Raw genomic sequence first — 18,387 nt, 5'->3', positions numbered from 1 at the left:
GTTGTTCTCAGCAAGGCAGTTGAACAGGCTCCCAGTGCTCCTAGATGCTGCACAGTTATTTATGTGCAGCATGGATTGATTGAGTTTGCCTGACATGGAGTGCTGTGCCCAGGGTGTGATTGAGTTTACACTGGGTGGCTGTTATTCTCTGGAGCCATAAAAAGAGAGGTTGTCCTGCGAGAGCAAAACACATCTCAGGATTTAATCTAATAGAACCGTGAGTCAGCAACGAGGCATCACATCTGTACCCCAAATGGGTGTGTCCACTGTGTGTGTGCATGTGCACGTGCGCGCGATAGAAAGAGAGGGGGAGAGTGATAGAGACTGAGTGAGTTGGGGCAAAACAGGTGCTGCCAGATTTTCCTGCTCTTTTGAAAGGCCTCCTATCAAACGTCACACCGCCCAACTGCGTGGAGGAGTGTCATGTGTCTAAGACAAGGAACCACAAGGCCCACCCATTCTTACTATCTCACCAATGTATATGATCCCACAGGGCTATTATACACATCTGGATTGGTGAAAGATCATTAACCTGCGAACAGAATGTCTATCTCTCTCAATCTCTCCATTTAACCATGAACAAAATGCGCAAATTAACAATGGCACTTGTTTTTTGTTTTGTTTTCTCCCCCCTCTTTCTCTTGAGCCCTCTTAGTGTCCTTTTATTGTCCCACCCCTCTGTCAAATAGCTGCACTCTAATAAACCAAAGGTTGCCTCGTTTCATGTTGGCCCACAAACACCACCAGGCAAAAAAATATGCTTAATTCCATTAGCATGTGCTTCTAGCATGGCTCCAGGGCAATCACTGCCATTAGGCAGGCCACCAGGCCGTTACAGAGCAGTCAGGACTAATGACCTCCAGATTGCCTGGAATTGCATTGCTCTGAATTGTGTTTTTCCTTTGTGAACAATAAAGGTTGATTGAAAAGCCCTGGTGCCTCCACTTTGCTGGGTGGTTTGGGAGCTGTCACAATCTTAGGCAGAACAGAATTTGATGGTCTGGTGAGATCCAAACACACACTCAGGTTAGGGTTCAAACTCAAACTGATCTGGAGAGCGAGAGACTGGCTTAGCCCGGCTGTGTTTGTTGGCCATGTCTGTACCATCACTTACATCCTCTGAAGCGAGGGCTGAGCGATATGGACCAAGATCATATTCCGGTATGTTTAGGCTGAATACTGATACACAATATATATAATCTATATTTTCTGTGTGTGGGCTAAATTTTCAGTTGTTAGTCAAAGCCACATGTGAGATGTCACAAGCACCTTTATTCTAACAGACTGTGATCAAATAAAATACAAAGACAGGGTTTCCTTCTTTTTTTTGAAAATATATAGATGAAAAAAATGTAAATAAAAATGTGTATAAACTAAATGGATAATACTATTAATTAGGGGTGGGAATCTCTTGGCACCTCACGATTCGATTCAAAATCGATTCAGAGGTCAACGATTCGATTTAAAATCGATTATCGATTATCGATTTAAAATCGATTTTGTAATTTAAAAAAAAATTTTTTTTTTTTTTTTTTTTTTACACATCCATTTTATGTTGAAATGCAAGCTGCATCGACTATTGCATTGCTCATAGAAAGTCACAATTGTGACCATTAAAAGCTTTTACTCTAATAAAGTAAATAGCGAAGGTAATTCATCTGTTGATTTTCTTCAATTTAGACTCTGAGTTGCAAACTCAAATGATTCAATAGTCAAGATTCATCGATAATCGTTTTATTGGTTTCGAATTGATATTCGATAATCAATCGATAATTGCATTTCAACATGAAATGGATGTGTAAAAAAAACGATTATCAATTTTAAACCGATAAAACGATTATCAATCCATTTCGACTTTTAAAACTTTTGAGTTTGCTACTTAGTCTTTGCTACACTTCCTACTTTGTGTTTGATAATTAAAGAAAATCAACAGATGAATTACCTTCTCTATTTTTTATGAGAGAAAAAGCTTTTCCTTGTCACAATTTTGACTTTCTATGAACAATCCAATAATCGATGCAGCTTGCATTTCAACATAAAATGGATGTGTAAAAAAAAAAAAAAAAAAAAAAAAAAAAATTTTTTTTTTTTTAAATTACAAAATCGATTATGAACTTTTCTGAATCGAGACAGAATCGTTTTAGAGAGAATCGATTAAAATCGAATAATCGATTTTTTCCCCCACCCCTACTATTAATAATATATATTATATCAAAATATAATACGAATAGTGCATATAGGTTTTGATTTCACATTATTATAATTTTTTTAAACTGACTTATTACATAATAAAATACTATTACATAATATAATATTATGATTATGATTTGGGGGAATAATAGGCAATATATTTATTTATATATTAGTGTCAGGGGGAAGCAAAGGCTGCTCTAAATGAGCTCATAAGAGGGCAAAGAAAATCTCTTGACAGTTCCACTAAGTGATATAGTATACTGTGAAAAACCTATGTAACCATAACCCTGTGTGATTATAACCTGCCATCAAAGATACCTTTATTCACCTACCCCGACAAAATGTGCAGTGGGCAAAACGCCACAACTGCTTTTGTTTTGTCAGCAGAAGGCCAGTACTAAACCATAGAATAGCCTACAATAAACACCACTGCAAGCGCCTTGAACGTAACCACAGATTTATTTCATAATCATAAACAGGTAGGATAATTGCCTTCTGTCTTTCTGAGAAGTGCATTAATTTAGAAAGGCACTGACTGAAGTTGGCTTACAACCCATGTTGGCTAACAGTTAGCTAATCAGACCGGCCGCTGGTTCCATAGTTGACAATGTTTGTATAGTAATGTTAACGGTTCACAGACCTGGCTGTACTCATACTGTTTTTTTGGCTAGCTAAACATGTAGGCTACTGTTTAACACTAAACGGAACCTCCACTTTTCATACTAAGGACTGGCAGAAGTGACAGCGGTACTATGCAAGAACATGAAAATGTACCAAAATAGATACATAGATACAGTGTCTACCTACTTTATTGACAAGGGTCACTCTGAAGTAGTCTTTAGGTGTATTGAATGTAAGTGAATACCATTAATAACTCTAACTTTCATGGAAACATTCTGGCCTTCTGTGGCCGTGACAGTAAAATATAGAGCTGGCGTTGTTGGCCTCTAAGGGGTCTAGACAGACATCTGCAGACAAAGCAGGAGTCTGAGGGTGGGGTTGCGCAGAGAATGTTAGAGAGGAAGAAGAGGAACAAACACTAGCACAGCTTTACAAGGGACATTAGTTATGTAACAGTTGATATTTTGTTACAAATCTTACTGGTACTTAGCCATCGATGCTGATATTTTATTGCAAAAGAGTTAATTCATAACTATTGTATAGTTGTATATTGCAAAAATAATGTATTGCCGTCACAAAATCCCAACGCACACCTGGCCTTGCCTCACGGCACAGCGCTTGGTAACCAACGCAGCATGAAACTATTACTAATATAGTTTGATGTTGAAACGCAACATCAAACTATATTAGTATAAACTGTATTATCTCCTATATCTTGTTTGAAATTATATTGGCATACCTAATAAAGTTGACGCATCACCCAGCCCTATCTGTAGCCATCAGGGGTGAAGTTATTTTTTTTTCTGACTGCTGATGTGTGTCTAGTTCTGCTTCCCTTTTTTGCAGCAAACTTCTGAGGAAACTGCTGCCACTTCTTCAAAGATAGACAGGGGAAAAAACAATTATCTGTTGCCTTTGTGATACCAATCTTCATCAACCGCATACACAAAACATTTCAACAGTCCCACGTCAAAGCTTACTTACTCCAACATGCCCTGGCACTCTCCTATCAGGGTTAAGATAGTAGAGCGGCAACATGGCTGACTAGTGTCAAAGGCGAACCAGATACTAACTAACCAGATACTCTCGATTCCCACCCTACAATAAAAACTAAAACTTTTCATGCAGTCTTGGCATTAGTTCCACCTTTTACCACTGTGAGATCAACTGAGGCTTTTTAAGAAGTGTGTGTGTGTGTGTGTGTGTGTGTGTGTGTGTGTGTGTGTGTGTGTGTGTGTGCGCGCTTGTCTGCGTGTGCGTGTGTCCCAGACTGCTGGTCTTTTCTTCTGCATAATATATGATTTGATACACAATCTGCTCTGCCTCCTTCATCATTTACAACACATTAATAATGGACGTCGGCCCACCTGCCCCTTTCTCTCTGGGAGACTGTAAGACCGTCTGTGTGTTTGCAGGGGAAGTCTCACGCTTTAGACAGCCTATTTTTCCTTGAGATCCTAGCTTGTAGCATCCTTCATGGTTGTATTATTTCACAATGATTGCTTTAGTATATTTTAGCTTTAACTGTCTTTTTGCTGTCTGAATGCGCTCACTGTTAGTCACTGTTTGTCAATTTGTGACGGCCTTCCGCTTGTTTTGGATCTCTGATTCTTTCCTCACTTTAAGTGATCCTCACAAATAGGATCCTGGTGTTAAAGAGCATTTCGAAGCTACTGAAGTATTGGATTGGGTGGCTGCAGTGCGATTGGCGTGTATGCGTAGGAGAACGACTGTATCCCATCATGCCTCACACCTCTTTCTGTCTGTCCCGGGGGAGGCTTTTGGCATTAGCCTCGGCCATTTAGCATTGGCTAGCCTCTTTCTGTTTGAACCACCATGGTGCCAAGGAACAAGTTTCTCTATGGCTGGTTTGGGCCATCTAATGCACAAACATGGCCAATCAGTGTAGGGGTATGGTTACTGCATCATGAATTTGATCATGTATAATACATTACCCACTCCAGGTCTGTGTAAAATCTCTGTGGTCTGCCTTGTCCTCAGCTAAGCTCTGGTAGGATTTTTTATTTTTAATTTTTTTACCACAGGAATGGAGAACTCAGTCAGGCAATGGTAGAAAAATTAGGAACAAGGTTTTATTTACAGTGATGCGCATCAAGGGAGAAAGAGCATGGTTTGACATATAGATTCACCCGCTTCTCTGACTAGAGCTGAGCAAGTCTCAGTTGAAGTATCCTAGTCTGACAGGGGGTGGGCGGGGGAGCTGGCTGTGTAAATCACAGAGTTCGGATCACGTGTGCCACCCTGTCCAGATACCATCTGAAGCAGGATAGGCTCTCACGAGTCAGAGGAACCTTTGGCCTTCGAGACATAACCCAAACACCCTAATCCTTATCACCGAGAAACACAGAGGCACACAGATAGAAATGGCACTTTCAGGAACACACAGAAAACTGCTTAACCCTACATCTAATTTTAAGAACCATAAAGGCATATGAGGTAGAATATAAGACACATCATAAGGCTTTAGTTCTGACTGGAATCTCTCAACTCTCTACCCGCACCTGCCCACACCTAGGCAAGAATCCGCTTGACTACCCCCATAGTTGTTATCCGCCAGTGTCAACAATACTCTGCCAGCCAAAAACCAGTGCCGGAGCAGATTAATGTGTAACAAGTCAAACACTGCTCATAGAGCCTTCCTTTCTTTTTCATGTTCTCTCTCTTTCTCTCACTTTCTCTCTCTCTCTTTCTTTTTTTCCCTTCCCTTCCCCCACTGTTGTTTACAACATGATGCCCAACGCCACGCTCCATAAAAGTGGCCCATTGGAAATCCATGAAGGCCATTGTGTGTCATCACAGACCCAACCCACCGTTTGCCACGATAGACTTTCTGTTTCTTCTCGGAGCGACTCTGAGTCACTGGCGGGAGTGAAACGCCCTGAGGAGACGCCAGGCTTTGCCCCGTCCCCTGTGGCAGGCCTCAATCTGGTCCTCCATCACTGGGGCAGCACATGTCAAATGCCCCAGCAGCTCCATTCACTGCCCAACTCCACTCTCCTCACATCCCCACAGCAGGCTGCTGTATGTGGGGCAGAGGATCTGGGCCCAGTGGGTCTGGTCTGATGTGATCTGGGATAAGCTTATGTCCGTTTGAAGACATTTGTATGTATGCATCTCCATGTGTGTACATGCCTGTCAGTGTGTGTGTGTGTGTGTGTGTGTGTGTGTGTGTGTGTGTGTGTGTGTGTGTGTGTGTCTGTGTCTGTGGGTACTTGTGAATGAGGTTCATCTCAGACAGTGTGTGTATGCATGTATGCGTGTGTGTGTGTGTGTGAGTGAGCGAGCAGAAGCTCTGATTGACACCAGATGTAGAGCACACTCCAGCTCAGTGCAGTTAGGCCTCATGGTCCCTCTGGATGATTGCTGTGCTGTCCTGTGCTGTGCTGTGCTGTGCTGTGCTGTCCTGTGCTGGGCTGTCCTGTGCTGGGCTGGGCTGTGCTGTCCTGTGCTGTCCTGTGCTGTGCTGTGCTGTGCTGCTGTCCTGTGCTGGGCTGGGCTGTGCTGTCCTGTGCTGTGCTGTGCTGGGCTGTGCTGTGCTGTGCTGGGCTGTCCTGTGCTGTGCTGTGCTGTGCTGTCCTGTGCTGTGCTGTGCTGTCCTGTGCTGGGCTGGGCTGTCCTGTGCTGTCCTGGGCTGGGCTGGGCTGTGCTGGGCTGGGCTGGGCTGGGCTGGGCAAGGGCCAGAGTAGGGTCTGTTCAGTGTCTCTGAGTCCCTGCCTGTGACTCACTCTGCATGATGGGTGGGCCTGGTCTGGGGCCGTCATAGTTGTGGTCTGGGCTGAGAACAAAGGCAGACAAGCAGTGTTTTGTAATTACTCACACTCACTCGCTCACAGGAGAGACCAATGACAGTTTTTGCTTGTCAGCGGAGTGTTGTCCCCGGCCCGCTGTACAAAACCACTGTGGTGATCATCACAGGACCAGCTGCGGAGAGCATTCCTGGTGTTGGAATAGTCATACAAATTATTGGGGGGGGGGAAATCAATGCTTGCTTTATTACTGGTTAGGTAAAGTTTTGCCAGAACCAATATTTTGAAAGCTAATGCAACAATATAACCACATCCACATATGTTCTGTTAATTAGAAGTAACTCATCTGATCTGATCAATATCCCTGATACTTATGTAATGCACACACACTCACACACTCACACACTCACACACGGACAGGCACACACACAGACACACACTTTAAAATTCAACTGCAAATAGCTCTTCCGTATGTAGGTTAAGCGGTTGGGAAAAGTAAGTCCTTCCATGTGCTGAGGAGTGAGTCTTTCAGGCTGTACCGCTGCAGACAGGAGTGGGTATGAGACGTTAGCCTACAGCCGGCCCAGGGGAGCAGCCCTGAATGGACCAGCAGGAAAGGCTTGTCTGAGAGAGAACGCCCAGAGGAGACTGTGACCCCGGCCTAACCAGTTTAACAGGCCACAGTCAATAGTCTTCCTGGGCGTGTGGGTGTGAGAAAAATGTGAATGGTCAAACTGTAATTTAATTCTCTGTTCACTTATTTTCTTTTTTTCCCCTTTTTCTGTCTCTTCAGGGACTTTCTTCCCCGAGGGTCAGGTATCGTAACCCGCAGGCCTCTTGTTCTGCAGCTGGTCAACAACAAAGCAGGTAAACAGATTGATTGCACTGATAAAACTAAATGTTCTTCGAAGAAAATAGGATCCAAGGCAGTGTTATCCTTATGATTTTTAGTTTTGACCTGTTCTGCACAAGCTATATCTGACCCTTTGTCTGACCCTTGTGTGTGTGACTGTGTCTACAGAGTATGCAGAGTTCTTGCACTGTAAGGGTAAAAAGTTTGTGGACTTTGACGAGGTGCGGCAGGAGATCGAGGCAGAGACGGACCGCATCACAGGCTCCAACAAGGGCATCTCTTCAATCCCCATTAACCTCAAAGTCTACTCCCCTAATGGTAACCTACCTATAAACATACGCATATACACTCAAACACACTTACTCTTTTTCTCTCTCTCACGCACGCACACACACACACACACACACACACACACACACACACACACACACACACACACACACACACACTAGAGCATGGATTGGGCCGAATTTTTCTGTCTGAGCCTGGCCCGCGACCGACAGAGGAGTAACCGAGCCCGGACTGAGTCCGACAGCCATTAAAATGGAAAGGAAAGGGAATTAACCCCTGTAATGTAACATGTTACATGTAATACTTCGGCCCTGGAGCATTTTACTCCCCTGCAATCTCCAACTAGGGTCACAGACAGACAGCAGGAACAGGCCTGTGCTTACACACACACACACACATATATCAGCTTAATTGAAAATGTCACATGCTTGCTTTCTTTCTTTTTTTCTTTCTCTCCCTCTCTTGCTCGCTCTCTCCTTCTCAGTATTGAATCTGACCCTTATTGACCTGCCGGGGATGACGAAGGTCGCGGTGGGGGACCAGCCACACGACATCGAATTCCAGATCAGGGACATGCTGATGCAGTTTATCACCAAGGAGACCTGCCTCATCCTGGCCGTCACGCCCGCCAACTCCGACCTGGCCAACTCCGACGCTCTCAAGGTTGCCAAGGAAGTTGACCCACAGGGTAGGTCCCCGAGGAGCGAGAGGAGGCTGCTACTGGGCACTCCAAGCCTGCCTTTCAGTCAAATGGCAGAGTACATGTACATGTACATACTGATTACAAAAGAGAAAAGTGTTTGCCCAAATTCTAATGGCGTTGAACATGCTCTGGATCACACTGACATTCCAGGAAGCGGGCTTTGCATTTTTTGAGTGCAGAGAACACTGTGTCTGAAAGGCCTTGTGAAAACTGAATAAAAGGAAAATAAGACCAAATAATAGAGAGACTACAGACTATTTTCAGTGCGTTGGTAATACAACAAAAGACAACATATTCACCCGTGCAGATAAATATATTGTTCATAATACCAGGTAGATTGTGTGGTACGTTTGCCGTAAACTAGTGAAGTGTAAAATCATTTCTACCATAAACACTCTCCTATGTGGTCCTTTGTATGTATTTTATGAACTGGAAATGAAGGAAGGTCTCGGTACATGTAACTACGTGTTCAGGGCAGCTGTATTGGAGGGTGTCCAGTCATCAGGAGTGGGTGAGAGATGGGAGCGTTCACAGTATTGATCTGTTCCCCAGGCCTGCGCACCATTGGCGTCATTACCAAGCTGGATCTGATGGATGAAGGGACAGACGCCAGAGATATCCTGGAAAACAAACTGCTGCCTCTGCGTAGAGGTAAGCAAACACTGCCTCACACACACAAACACTGCCTCACAAACACACAAACACACACACACACACACACATACACACACACACACACACACACAGACCCACACACACACACACACACACACACACTTACACACACACACACACACACACTCAAACTACAGTGTTTTGCCTAGGCGAATTTATACCTGCCGTTCTTGTCCTTGTGCATGCAAAGAAAACGCAAACATATTTCACCGGGCCATGTTGTCTTTTCGGCTAGTCACGCCCTTCCTAAATGCCACAGAACTAATGGAAGGGGATTACTGCAACAGGTGTGCAAACGTTTTTTTTTTTTTTTACTAAAGTAACAGTCTTGCCCGATAGGTACCTGAGGGTCAAAAATTTTCATATAGGCTATGCCAAAACGTAACCTTTTTTCCTGATGAAATTAGCAAGGGGAAAAAAAACCCACTGTTCCCTAAAGCAGTTGAGACTGTTACCATAACAAGTTACATTATTGTACAGTAAGGGTAATAGTTTAGCTGTAAGACACATACCAGAAACCTTTAGGACTTCCACACATGCAAACTGTCATGTCATATAGCCTAGGCTATTCCACAGAGCTCTATTTTGCCTCTTTTAATTGCTGCTTCCAGCAGGTAATCCACAAATGAATACGGCTGATACAGTTAACGGTCATGTATATCCCACTGTTTGCCAATTAAGCGTATTTTACGCGTGCGTGTGTGCCCCACAGGCTACATTGGGGTAGTGAACCGCAGTCAGAAGGACATCGACGGCAAGAAGGACATCAAAGTTGCGCTGGCCGCCGAGAGGAAGTTCTTCCTGTCTCACCCCAGTTACAGACACATTGCAGAGCGCATGGGCACCCCACACCTGCAGAAGACCCTCAACCAGGTGTGCAGTCTCTCATTCACACTCTGCCCTCTGGACAAAGAGGCTTTTGAACGTCCCATTTCCACTGCCTACCACTCACTACTTACACAACATGACATGTTATTTATTGACTTATTCAAAGCCATATGTATATATATGTATATGTATATGTATATGTATATAGCAGGGTAAGGTTCACAATTCATTAACGAGTGTGCTCCCTGGGAAACAAACCTTTGACCTTGGTGTTTTTAAACACCTGGCTCTGCCAGCTGAACCACAGCAATTGTAGTCTTCTGTGGTCTTGTTGTCTGTCAGCTCGTTTTTGATCTCCTTTATCCCCCATTACAGCAATTGACCAACCACATCCGGGACACACTGCCTGGCCTGCGCAGTAAGCTGCAGTCTCAGCTTCTCTCCCTGGAGAAGGAGGTAGAAGAGTATAAGAACTACAGACCAGATGACCCCACCCGCAAGACCAAGGCCCTCCTCCAGTGAGTACGAGGGAGGGGGAGAGCTGTTTTTTTCCTGAGTTTTTCGGGAGCTGTGTGATGTAGTTAAGAGGAGGTGCTTGAGGAAAGGGTGGTGCTTTTGGAGTGACAACTCAGAATCTCACTGAGTGCCGCCTGTCCTCGTCGTTGCAGGATGGTGCAGCAGTTCGGCGTGGACTTTGAGAAGCGCATCGAGGGCTCCGGGGACCAGGTGGACACTAAGGAGCTGTCGGGCGGAGCCAAGATCAACCGCATCTTCCACGAGCGCTTCCCCTTTGAGCTGGTCAAGGTAAGGCCGATCCTTCCAGGGCCTCACATATCCATCTAAAGGAGTTGGATATCAGAGTTAATAATGATGGACAATTATAAATAATCCAATGAATCTTAAATGTATTTGTGTATGTTGCTTTAAATTGTACTTGAATTGGTTAAAATTAAAGAGTTTCTGGTTAAATATACTGTGAGATGAAATTACCTGAGAGAGGTGTGGATGAGTTCTCACCACCCCTCTTCTCTTGGTCATATCAAAGTGTTTTTGATAATCCTTACCCCAATGAATACAGGCCTCTGAGACATTTGCTCACAGCTGGATCACCTTATTTAACCTGTGAACAGATGTTGTGGAGATTCCCATCTACAAGGGTAGCAGACTGAAACATATTCATGGAGGGATGGTGCTATGGGGTGACACCCCTCTTGCTATGTAGGATATCAAAACTGAAATGTTACAATAGCTGACCAGATGAGACCAAGTGAAACCTCTGTCTTTCTCCCTTGATGCGCATCACTGTACAAGATTAAACCTGGTTCTTGACTGATCATCCACCAATCTTTTAGCACAAAAAAAAAATGCTTTCACATTGCACACTCTGGATTAGCTAAGGACCAGATTGGTGGGTGTGTGTGTGGGTGTGTTAAAATATTTCTATGGCCGTGCATTTGTGTGTGTGTTGTGTTGACTGACTCAATATCTCCTTGTTCCATCTTCAGATTGTGTTTGATGAGAAGGAGCTGAGAAAGGAGATCAGCCACGCCATCAAGAACGTCCATGGTGTCAGGCAAGTCCAGCTGGAGCCTCCCCACAGCGCCCAGCGCCCCCCTGCCCCCTCTAACTTAACTCCCACGCAGCGGAGAGGAGTACCAGCCATAGGGAGACGCACTCATCCTTTCATTATGATGTCACTCTGCTCTCATTCCCCTTCTGTTCCCTCTTCCCCCACCCCCTTTACTTCCTCTCCCCCATGTGCAGTCTGATCCAGCACACTCTCCACCATCACTCACTGACTTAGCACTAGGCATGCCACCTGAATGTCTTAGACCCTGTCTTCCCACCATTCAGTCTCTGGAGATTTTTAGAGTAGTGCTTTATGTGTTGATCTTAACATGTGTTATTCTCTCCTCCTTCCCCCATCACCCTCTCTCTCTCTCTCTCTCTCGCTCTCTCTCTCTCTCTCTCTCTCTCTCTCTCTCTCTCGCTCTCTCTCTCTCTCTCTCTCTCTCTCTCTTTGCCGCCTTACTGGCTTTCTTTTGGACTTCTCTCTGTTTCTCACAACACAACTCTGCATCCTCCTCCTGCCCCTCATGTATACACATGTTTGGAATGTTTCCTTGTCTCTTTTTTAACGAAATGCTATCAAATTGCTTGTCACTCTTCCTCTCTCCGTCTCTGCTTTCTCTGTCTGTCTTTCACACTGTCCCCATGTCTGCCTGTCACTCTACCTCTGTCTGTCTGTCTGTCTGTCTGTCTGTCTGCCTCTCGGTCCCGTCTTCTGTTGGCTTGTCTGTCGGTCCCTCTGTTTGTCTGTCTGTCTGTCTCTCCGTCTGTCTGTCCTCTTATGCGTTCTCAGAACCGGGCTGTTCACTCCAGACCTGGCGTTCGAAGCCATCGTGAAAAAGCAGATCGTAAAGGTGAAAGCGCCCTGTATCATATGTATCGATATGGTCATTCAGGAGCTCATCAACACAGTCAGGGATTGCACCAGAAAGGTACAGCGGAGGGGGCGGCGGTGGCCTACCAATCCACTCTCCTCCTCCTGCCCCCCTCCCCCCCCCACCCTCTGCCTGGCTACAGGGAGCCTCTGACCAGTCTGTGAGGGGGGACCCTCACTGCCTTGAAGCCCACCATAGAGGGTTAGAGTCTGGGAGAGAGTGCATGGGAGATTGGATGTGGTGGAGATGAGGGATAAGAGGGTGGATGTGGGTGGGGGTGGGGTGGGGTAGTTTGTGGTAGCTTGGGGCAGTGGCAGTGGCAGTGTGACCCCTCTATCAGGCTGTGCGGGCTCCCCTGTGTGTCGTGGTGTGTTTGGGTTGTTGTGGCCGTCTGGTGGATGTTCAGGGATGGTGGTCAGGGACGCACGTCTCGCGATGCGTCTCAGCCGAGCATCTCTTGGTTGCGGTTCGAGGGACAAGCTGCCGGGGCAAACCTCCCCTGCGTCGCTCCTCCAGGCCTGGAGCATAGTGCTCATCTTAGATTACTGGCAGCAGCTAGATAGGTGTGTTGTAGGTGGTCCGTTTCAAGGGAAGTTTTAGAGCGATAAGGATGTGTGGAACCGGTGGTTTGTCCCACTACTGAACCCCTTTTTACAAATCTTGGCCATGGTGTAGATTATAGATGATCCACTAACCAAACTAAGTTTCTTCTTTTTCTTCTCCCTGTCTGTCTCTGTCTCTCTTTCTATCTCTCTCTCTCTCTGATGCCCTCTCTGTGATGCCCTCTCTCTCGCTCTCTCTGATGCCCTCTCTGTGATACCCCCCCCTCTCTCTCTCTGATGCCCTCTCTTGATTGTTAAACCCCCTCACGGTGCCTCAGAACGGGGCTCTTCACTCCTGACCTGGCCTTCGAGGCCATCGTCAAAAAGCAGGTCCGCAAACTGACCGAGCCCAGTCTGAGATGCGTGGACCTGGTGGTGTCTGAGCTCACCACGCTCATCAGGAGGAGTGGCGACAAGGTAACCGGGCGCTGGAGAGAATCCAAGGCGGCGGATGAAAGATTGTCAAGCGGAAAAAGATCTTCCGGCCTTGGGATTGATTCCTGCGCTGTAAACCCCCCCCCTTGTCTCCACCACCACCACCACCACGTACCCTTCCCCGCATAGCTCCCTCACCAATCAGTAGGGCCATTCATGAAAGCCTTCATTCCCAGAGCCCTCGGTCACCCTCCATGATTGGGTTTTAGTGCCCAGCCTGGCGAGTGAATATCTCAGCTTTTACCCCCACGGCGCACCGCCAATCTCATGCAAATCAACTTTGCCAAATTGAGGCACGTCCTTTGCATTCTCTCCCCCATCTCAGCGCTGCCATCTGGTTCTTGGCTCCTATAAATTATTTCTTCATTTATTCATATACAACCACCCCCCCACCTACACACACCCTTGGTTTGGTGGTAAAAGATAAAAAAAATTCTGAACTACCTTCTCTGACCCTGAACTGTAGGCTGACATTCTCGTGGCTGTTCAGCTACAGTGAAATGCCAAAGGGGCATTTAAGAGAAGCAAAACAATTGATGACACCTCAGGCTCTGTGTGGAGCCCTCAGGCGTTACCATAGAAACAGAGCTCATGTGCCCCCCCCCCCCCCCCTTGGATGAAGAAGGAACTGCACTTGAGTAAAAGAAATAAAGACACTTCCCCTTGTCTCTTAAGTCTTTCATCTCTCTTGTCTTTTATTACCAACTCTCCCCCCCCCCCCCATTTTCCATTTCTCTCCATTTCTCTGAACTAACATCTTACCACAGAGAATGAAAAAAAAAAAGTGATGGGAAGCACCATTACCTCCACGTGACCATTTGTTGATTCGTTTCAATCACATTTGATGGTGATCCATAGTAAGAGCAGTCTTGCTCCTTTAAAGCCTCATGTTCAAAATGAACAGGAACATGCCAATCATTCCCTTGTGTTTTCACATGGTCATTCTCAGTGTGTGGTGTATTCCTTGCTGCTTTGGCAAATGTGTGTGTGTGTGTGTGTGTGTGTGTGTGTGTGTGTGTGTGTGTGAGAGAGAGAGAGAGAGTAAATCCATGTGATTGTATTGAACCGCCGTTAGCCCTTCCACTTAGCACCCCCAGATTTGATCCTATTTGAGTTCACAGAGTTGCGTGCATGGCCGCAAGCTTTGACTGCTGGGTGTGGGTGTGTCTACATACATGGCTGCCTGTGTGTGTGTGTTTCTATTTGTTGTCCGTGAACTGTGGTGAGTGTGTTCTGCGCTGCAGTTATATGTTGTTGGCTCTGCAGCTCACCGCCTACCCCAGACTGCGAGAAGAGACTGAAAGGATCGTCTCCACCCATGTGAGGGAGAGAGAGGGCAAGACCAAGGATCAGGTGAGGCTGCAGGAAGTACGGCGTGCTGTTTAGAACACTTCAAACCAGGCCACCCCTAAGCCGTCTCATTACATTACGACAGTTGTATTCATTCGGTTGATGCTATTTTTTTTTAAGTGACAGGGAAATAACCAAATCGAACAGAAAACCCTTCCCTTCCTGTTATTTGACACGTGTCCTTTCTAAAGTGTCTTCAGAGACCTCTAGCCGTCTTCTTGTTGTTTCCCCTCTTTGTGTTCTGACACTGAGGATGTTTCATGTGTGACGGGTGTAGCCTCTGTGTTGGATTAAGAGTCATGCTGACTTTTGGTTTGGTTTTAGGTTCTTCTGCTTATTGACGTTGAGCTGTCGTACATCAACACCAACCACGAGGACTTCATCGGCTTCGCTAAGTATGGACTTCTCTGCATCGTCTCCTTCACCTTGGGTTCCTAATCCCTCCTTTTCCACCAAAAGCCCGTCTCCCAGTCCCTGATAGAAGTGTGTGTGTTTAAGAGAGAAAGTGACTGTGTGTGTGTGTCTTTGTGCGCCGCTTTGAGCATTAGAGAGTGTACCTTAACCTCCCACTGCTTGTGTTGAAATGTTCTGAAAAACTGACCTTAAGGATAACGAGCTGCGGGAGAGCCAGGGTCACCCTTTGTGGTGTTGATCTTGGAGATCTGATGTAGACCTGAATTCCCCTCCAAATAATTTGACAAATGTTTTTTTATCTATTTATTTATTTGCTTTTGTCATTATCATTTCATTTTTTTTTTGTCACTATTGCACATGGCCTGCCTGCATCTGCTGTGATGCTGAATGATGAACTTGGTTGGAGTTTAGTACGGCTAATTATGAGCTGTTGCTGTGTGCTCAGTGGATGTAGCCTTGTGTTAATATGATTACCAGGAGAACTCACTGCATGGTGTTCATAGATACCCATTTTTAGCAAGCAAAAGCAGTTGATGTGTTGCTGCACGAGGTCCCCCAAAGGAAAGGTCTCCAGTTGAATAGCAAACCTTTGTAGTTGGAGGTGTGATAGCTACCGGTTGTGTCAGGCAATCCCCCCCCCCCCCCGTCCGACCAATGCATTCTGCATCCCAGGGTCTGTTTGCCTGTAGAGGGGCCTGAGCATGAGGTGTGTAAGCATGAGGCGTGAGCACGGTGCGGTTTGCGGTGCTAGTGAGGTGTTTGTTGTTTAACGGTTCTCGTCACGTCACTTTCAGCCTTGACTGGGTGGCTGGCAGGTCGGATGATGGTGGCTTCCCACACAACAACAGGTGCGCGCCCAGGTCCACGACCCGCACACATTTGGGCCACTGTGCTCTCTCCGCCCTTGCAGGTGGTGTTCAGCTCAGCCCCCTCCCAAAGACCCCTTCCAAGCCTCTAGCTTACTCTGATACCTGACCGTCAGGGGAATAGGTTTTGCCGCAGCTAAATATCAATTTTGTTCTTCAGACGTGAGATTTGTAATAAAATGGCGCTGAGTGAGAAGATGCTTGTCAACTTCTACCTTGCTTCTGTCTGTCTCTCACCTGTCTCTCTCTCTCCATCTGGTCTGACTCGTGTCTCTCTCTCTACAGCGCACAGCAGAGGAACATCCATGCGAACAAGAAGAGGGCCATTCCTAACCAGGTATGGGCTTTTTGTCTAGTCACTCTGACCCCAAATTGCCCCCTTGAGTAATCCCCACCCCATCATCACTGGTCAGATCCTGCCTCTCCCCATTGTGATGACCCCTACTGTAAATCCCCCACCCACCCCCTGGTCCTTAAAATCACCAGTCCTCCAAAGACATATGCATCCCCTAATATCCTCAAGACCTCCAGTTAAACCGCCCACCAACCCCTAAAACCCTTCCTTTGAATCCACTCGATGAATGTTATATTTTTGTTGCATTTTCTTGTGTCTCCTGATATTAAAGATGACTGTGTGTGTGTGTGTGTATGTGGTGGAATCTCTCAATGTCCCTGTGCACCCTGCACAGCCCCTCACAGTCTCCCTGATCAGAAGGCTCCATGTCCCAGAGAGAGCAATCCTGATCCCTGAGAGTCTCTGAGTGTTATTTTAGAGAGGGGGAAGTAATCAGCAATCAGAACATGTATACACCCTCCCACCTCCCACTACCCTCCCCTGCTTCTTTGCGTTTAAGGAGTAGAACTTCTACTGCTAACACGGCTTGTGTTAATCGTATGTTTGCACGTTGGCACTCAACAGGCATGATTCCCCGCAGCACGGAAAACAAATAATCACAGTATTATTTAGTTTTGACCCCCTTTTTTGTCATGGCGTAATTAACTGATGCTCTTGTTTGCTGTAATTCAGACTGTGCATGGAACCAGTTGCCATTAATGAAGTTGCCAATTGTATTGAACTGGTGTGTGGAACTTCAAGTGAATCTAATTGCACGTAACTATTCTCTCTCTCTCTCCCTCTGTCTTTCTTTCTGTCCCTCTGTCGTTCTTTCATTCTTCTTTGTTTATGTCTCAATCTCCATCTTTCTCACTCCATCTCTCTCACTTACCAATGTCTTCTCTCCATCATCTCTCTATCTGTGTTCTCTTTCTCATCACTTCTCTTTCTCCCCATCACACTTTTCCTTGTCTATCTCTCTCTCTCTCTCTCTCTCTCTGTCTGTCTGTCTGTCTGTCTGCATTTTCTTTCTACTGTAATCTGCTCTGCCATCCCCTTGCCCCCCTTCCCCTCGTTCCAACCACACTGCAGGGTGAGATACTGGTAAGTAATCCTCAAAACCATACCTCTACAACCAGTTAGAGTTGACCAGTAGGGGGCACACCTGACAGGAGAGCCGAGGCCATAACAGGGCAGCAGTCCAGACCTCCTCAGGGAGGCAGGGGAGATCAGAGGCAGGAGTCTGGATCTAGGTCCTCTTTCCCACCGCCCCTCCTCTAGGAGAGAACCACTGGGAGAAGCCAGCAGGCTGACGGTGTTTCTCTTTCCCACAGCTAGGTGGCCTCAGTGAGGGCGAACCGGAAAAGGTACAGACCCGCTGGTACTAAAAGATGGAACCCAGACAAATATCAATCCGCTAACATATTGTCTCTTTTTATTGTCTCACCGTCACCAGTAATCGGTGACGTCGTCACAAACTTCCAGCCCACTGTACGCCCGTTAATTGGTGTGCGTACAGTAACAACCACAAGTAATTTGTGTAATTGTGCACAACTACAACAATGTGACTAACCAAACAAACATCCACCACAGCATTGCCTCTGCCTGCCTGTATGTATGTTCAGTGGCAGCCAGGCCAGGTGTATTTGTGTGGCGCTGTGGTCGGGGTGTGGAAGGGGACCAAGGCCTCTGTGCTCCTGTGGCGGTGGCAGCACCCCTGCGGCTCTCGACTGGTTTGGGGTAGACCGAGTTTGCCTTGTGGGGACTCGGCTGCAGCATCTCCGACGGGAATAGAGAGGGTGGGAGAGGGAGGGATGAATCAAAGTGCTCACAGCAAACTGATTCAGACATAATCCAATCAGACACTGGGGACAGAACTCATTACTATAGTCACTTGCACATGAACCAATCAAATACTGCAAACAGAAGTGATCCACAAACTCTTATGTTCTACGTATTAATGTCTTGTCTGTGTTGTTCTGTGATCTGTCATGGAGACGTTCCCTTCTCC

General features: G+C 46.2%; 1 protein-coding gene across 3 annotated transcripts in view; it reads left to right on the top strand.

The window, feature by feature from the left end:
• dnm2a (dynamin 2a) overlaps positions 1 to 18,387 on the top strand; it is a 36,244-nt gene that overhangs the window by 4,203 nt on the left and 13,654 nt on the right. For 2 of the 3 annotated variants that reach the window (XM_080856691.1, XM_080856690.1), the window contains exons 2-14: positions 7,375 to 7,448; positions 7,603 to 7,752; positions 8,210 to 8,413; positions 8,981 to 9,079; positions 9,816 to 9,976; positions 10,307 to 10,449; positions 10,600 to 10,735; positions 11,437 to 11,504; positions 12,294 to 12,432; positions 14,679 to 14,765; positions 15,087 to 15,157; positions 15,971 to 16,024; positions 16,328 to 16,379. In XM_080856691.1, the coding sequence (XP_080712817.1) occupies positions 7,375 to 7,448; positions 7,603 to 7,752; positions 8,210 to 8,413; positions 8,981 to 9,079; positions 9,816 to 9,976; positions 10,307 to 10,449; positions 10,600 to 10,735; positions 11,437 to 11,504; positions 12,294 to 12,432; positions 14,679 to 14,765; positions 15,087 to 15,157; positions 15,971 to 16,024; positions 16,328 to 16,379 (1,438 nt within the window). The remainder of the gene's footprint in view (positions 1 to 7,374; positions 7,449 to 7,602; positions 7,753 to 8,209; positions 8,414 to 8,980; positions 9,080 to 9,815; positions 9,977 to 10,306; positions 10,450 to 10,599; positions 10,736 to 11,436; positions 11,505 to 12,293; positions 12,433 to 14,678; positions 14,766 to 15,086; positions 15,158 to 15,970; positions 16,025 to 16,327; positions 16,380 to 18,387) is intronic. The other variant, XM_080856692.1, reaches the window with a different exon arrangement.

This window comes from Sprattus sprattus (assembly GCF_963457725.1).
Source record: "Sprattus sprattus genome assembly, chromosome: 18".
Classification (NCBI taxonomy): domain Eukaryota; kingdom Metazoa; phylum Chordata; class Actinopteri; order Clupeiformes; family Clupeidae; genus Sprattus; species Sprattus sprattus.
This window is presented reverse-complemented; position numbering and strand designations above follow the sequence as displayed.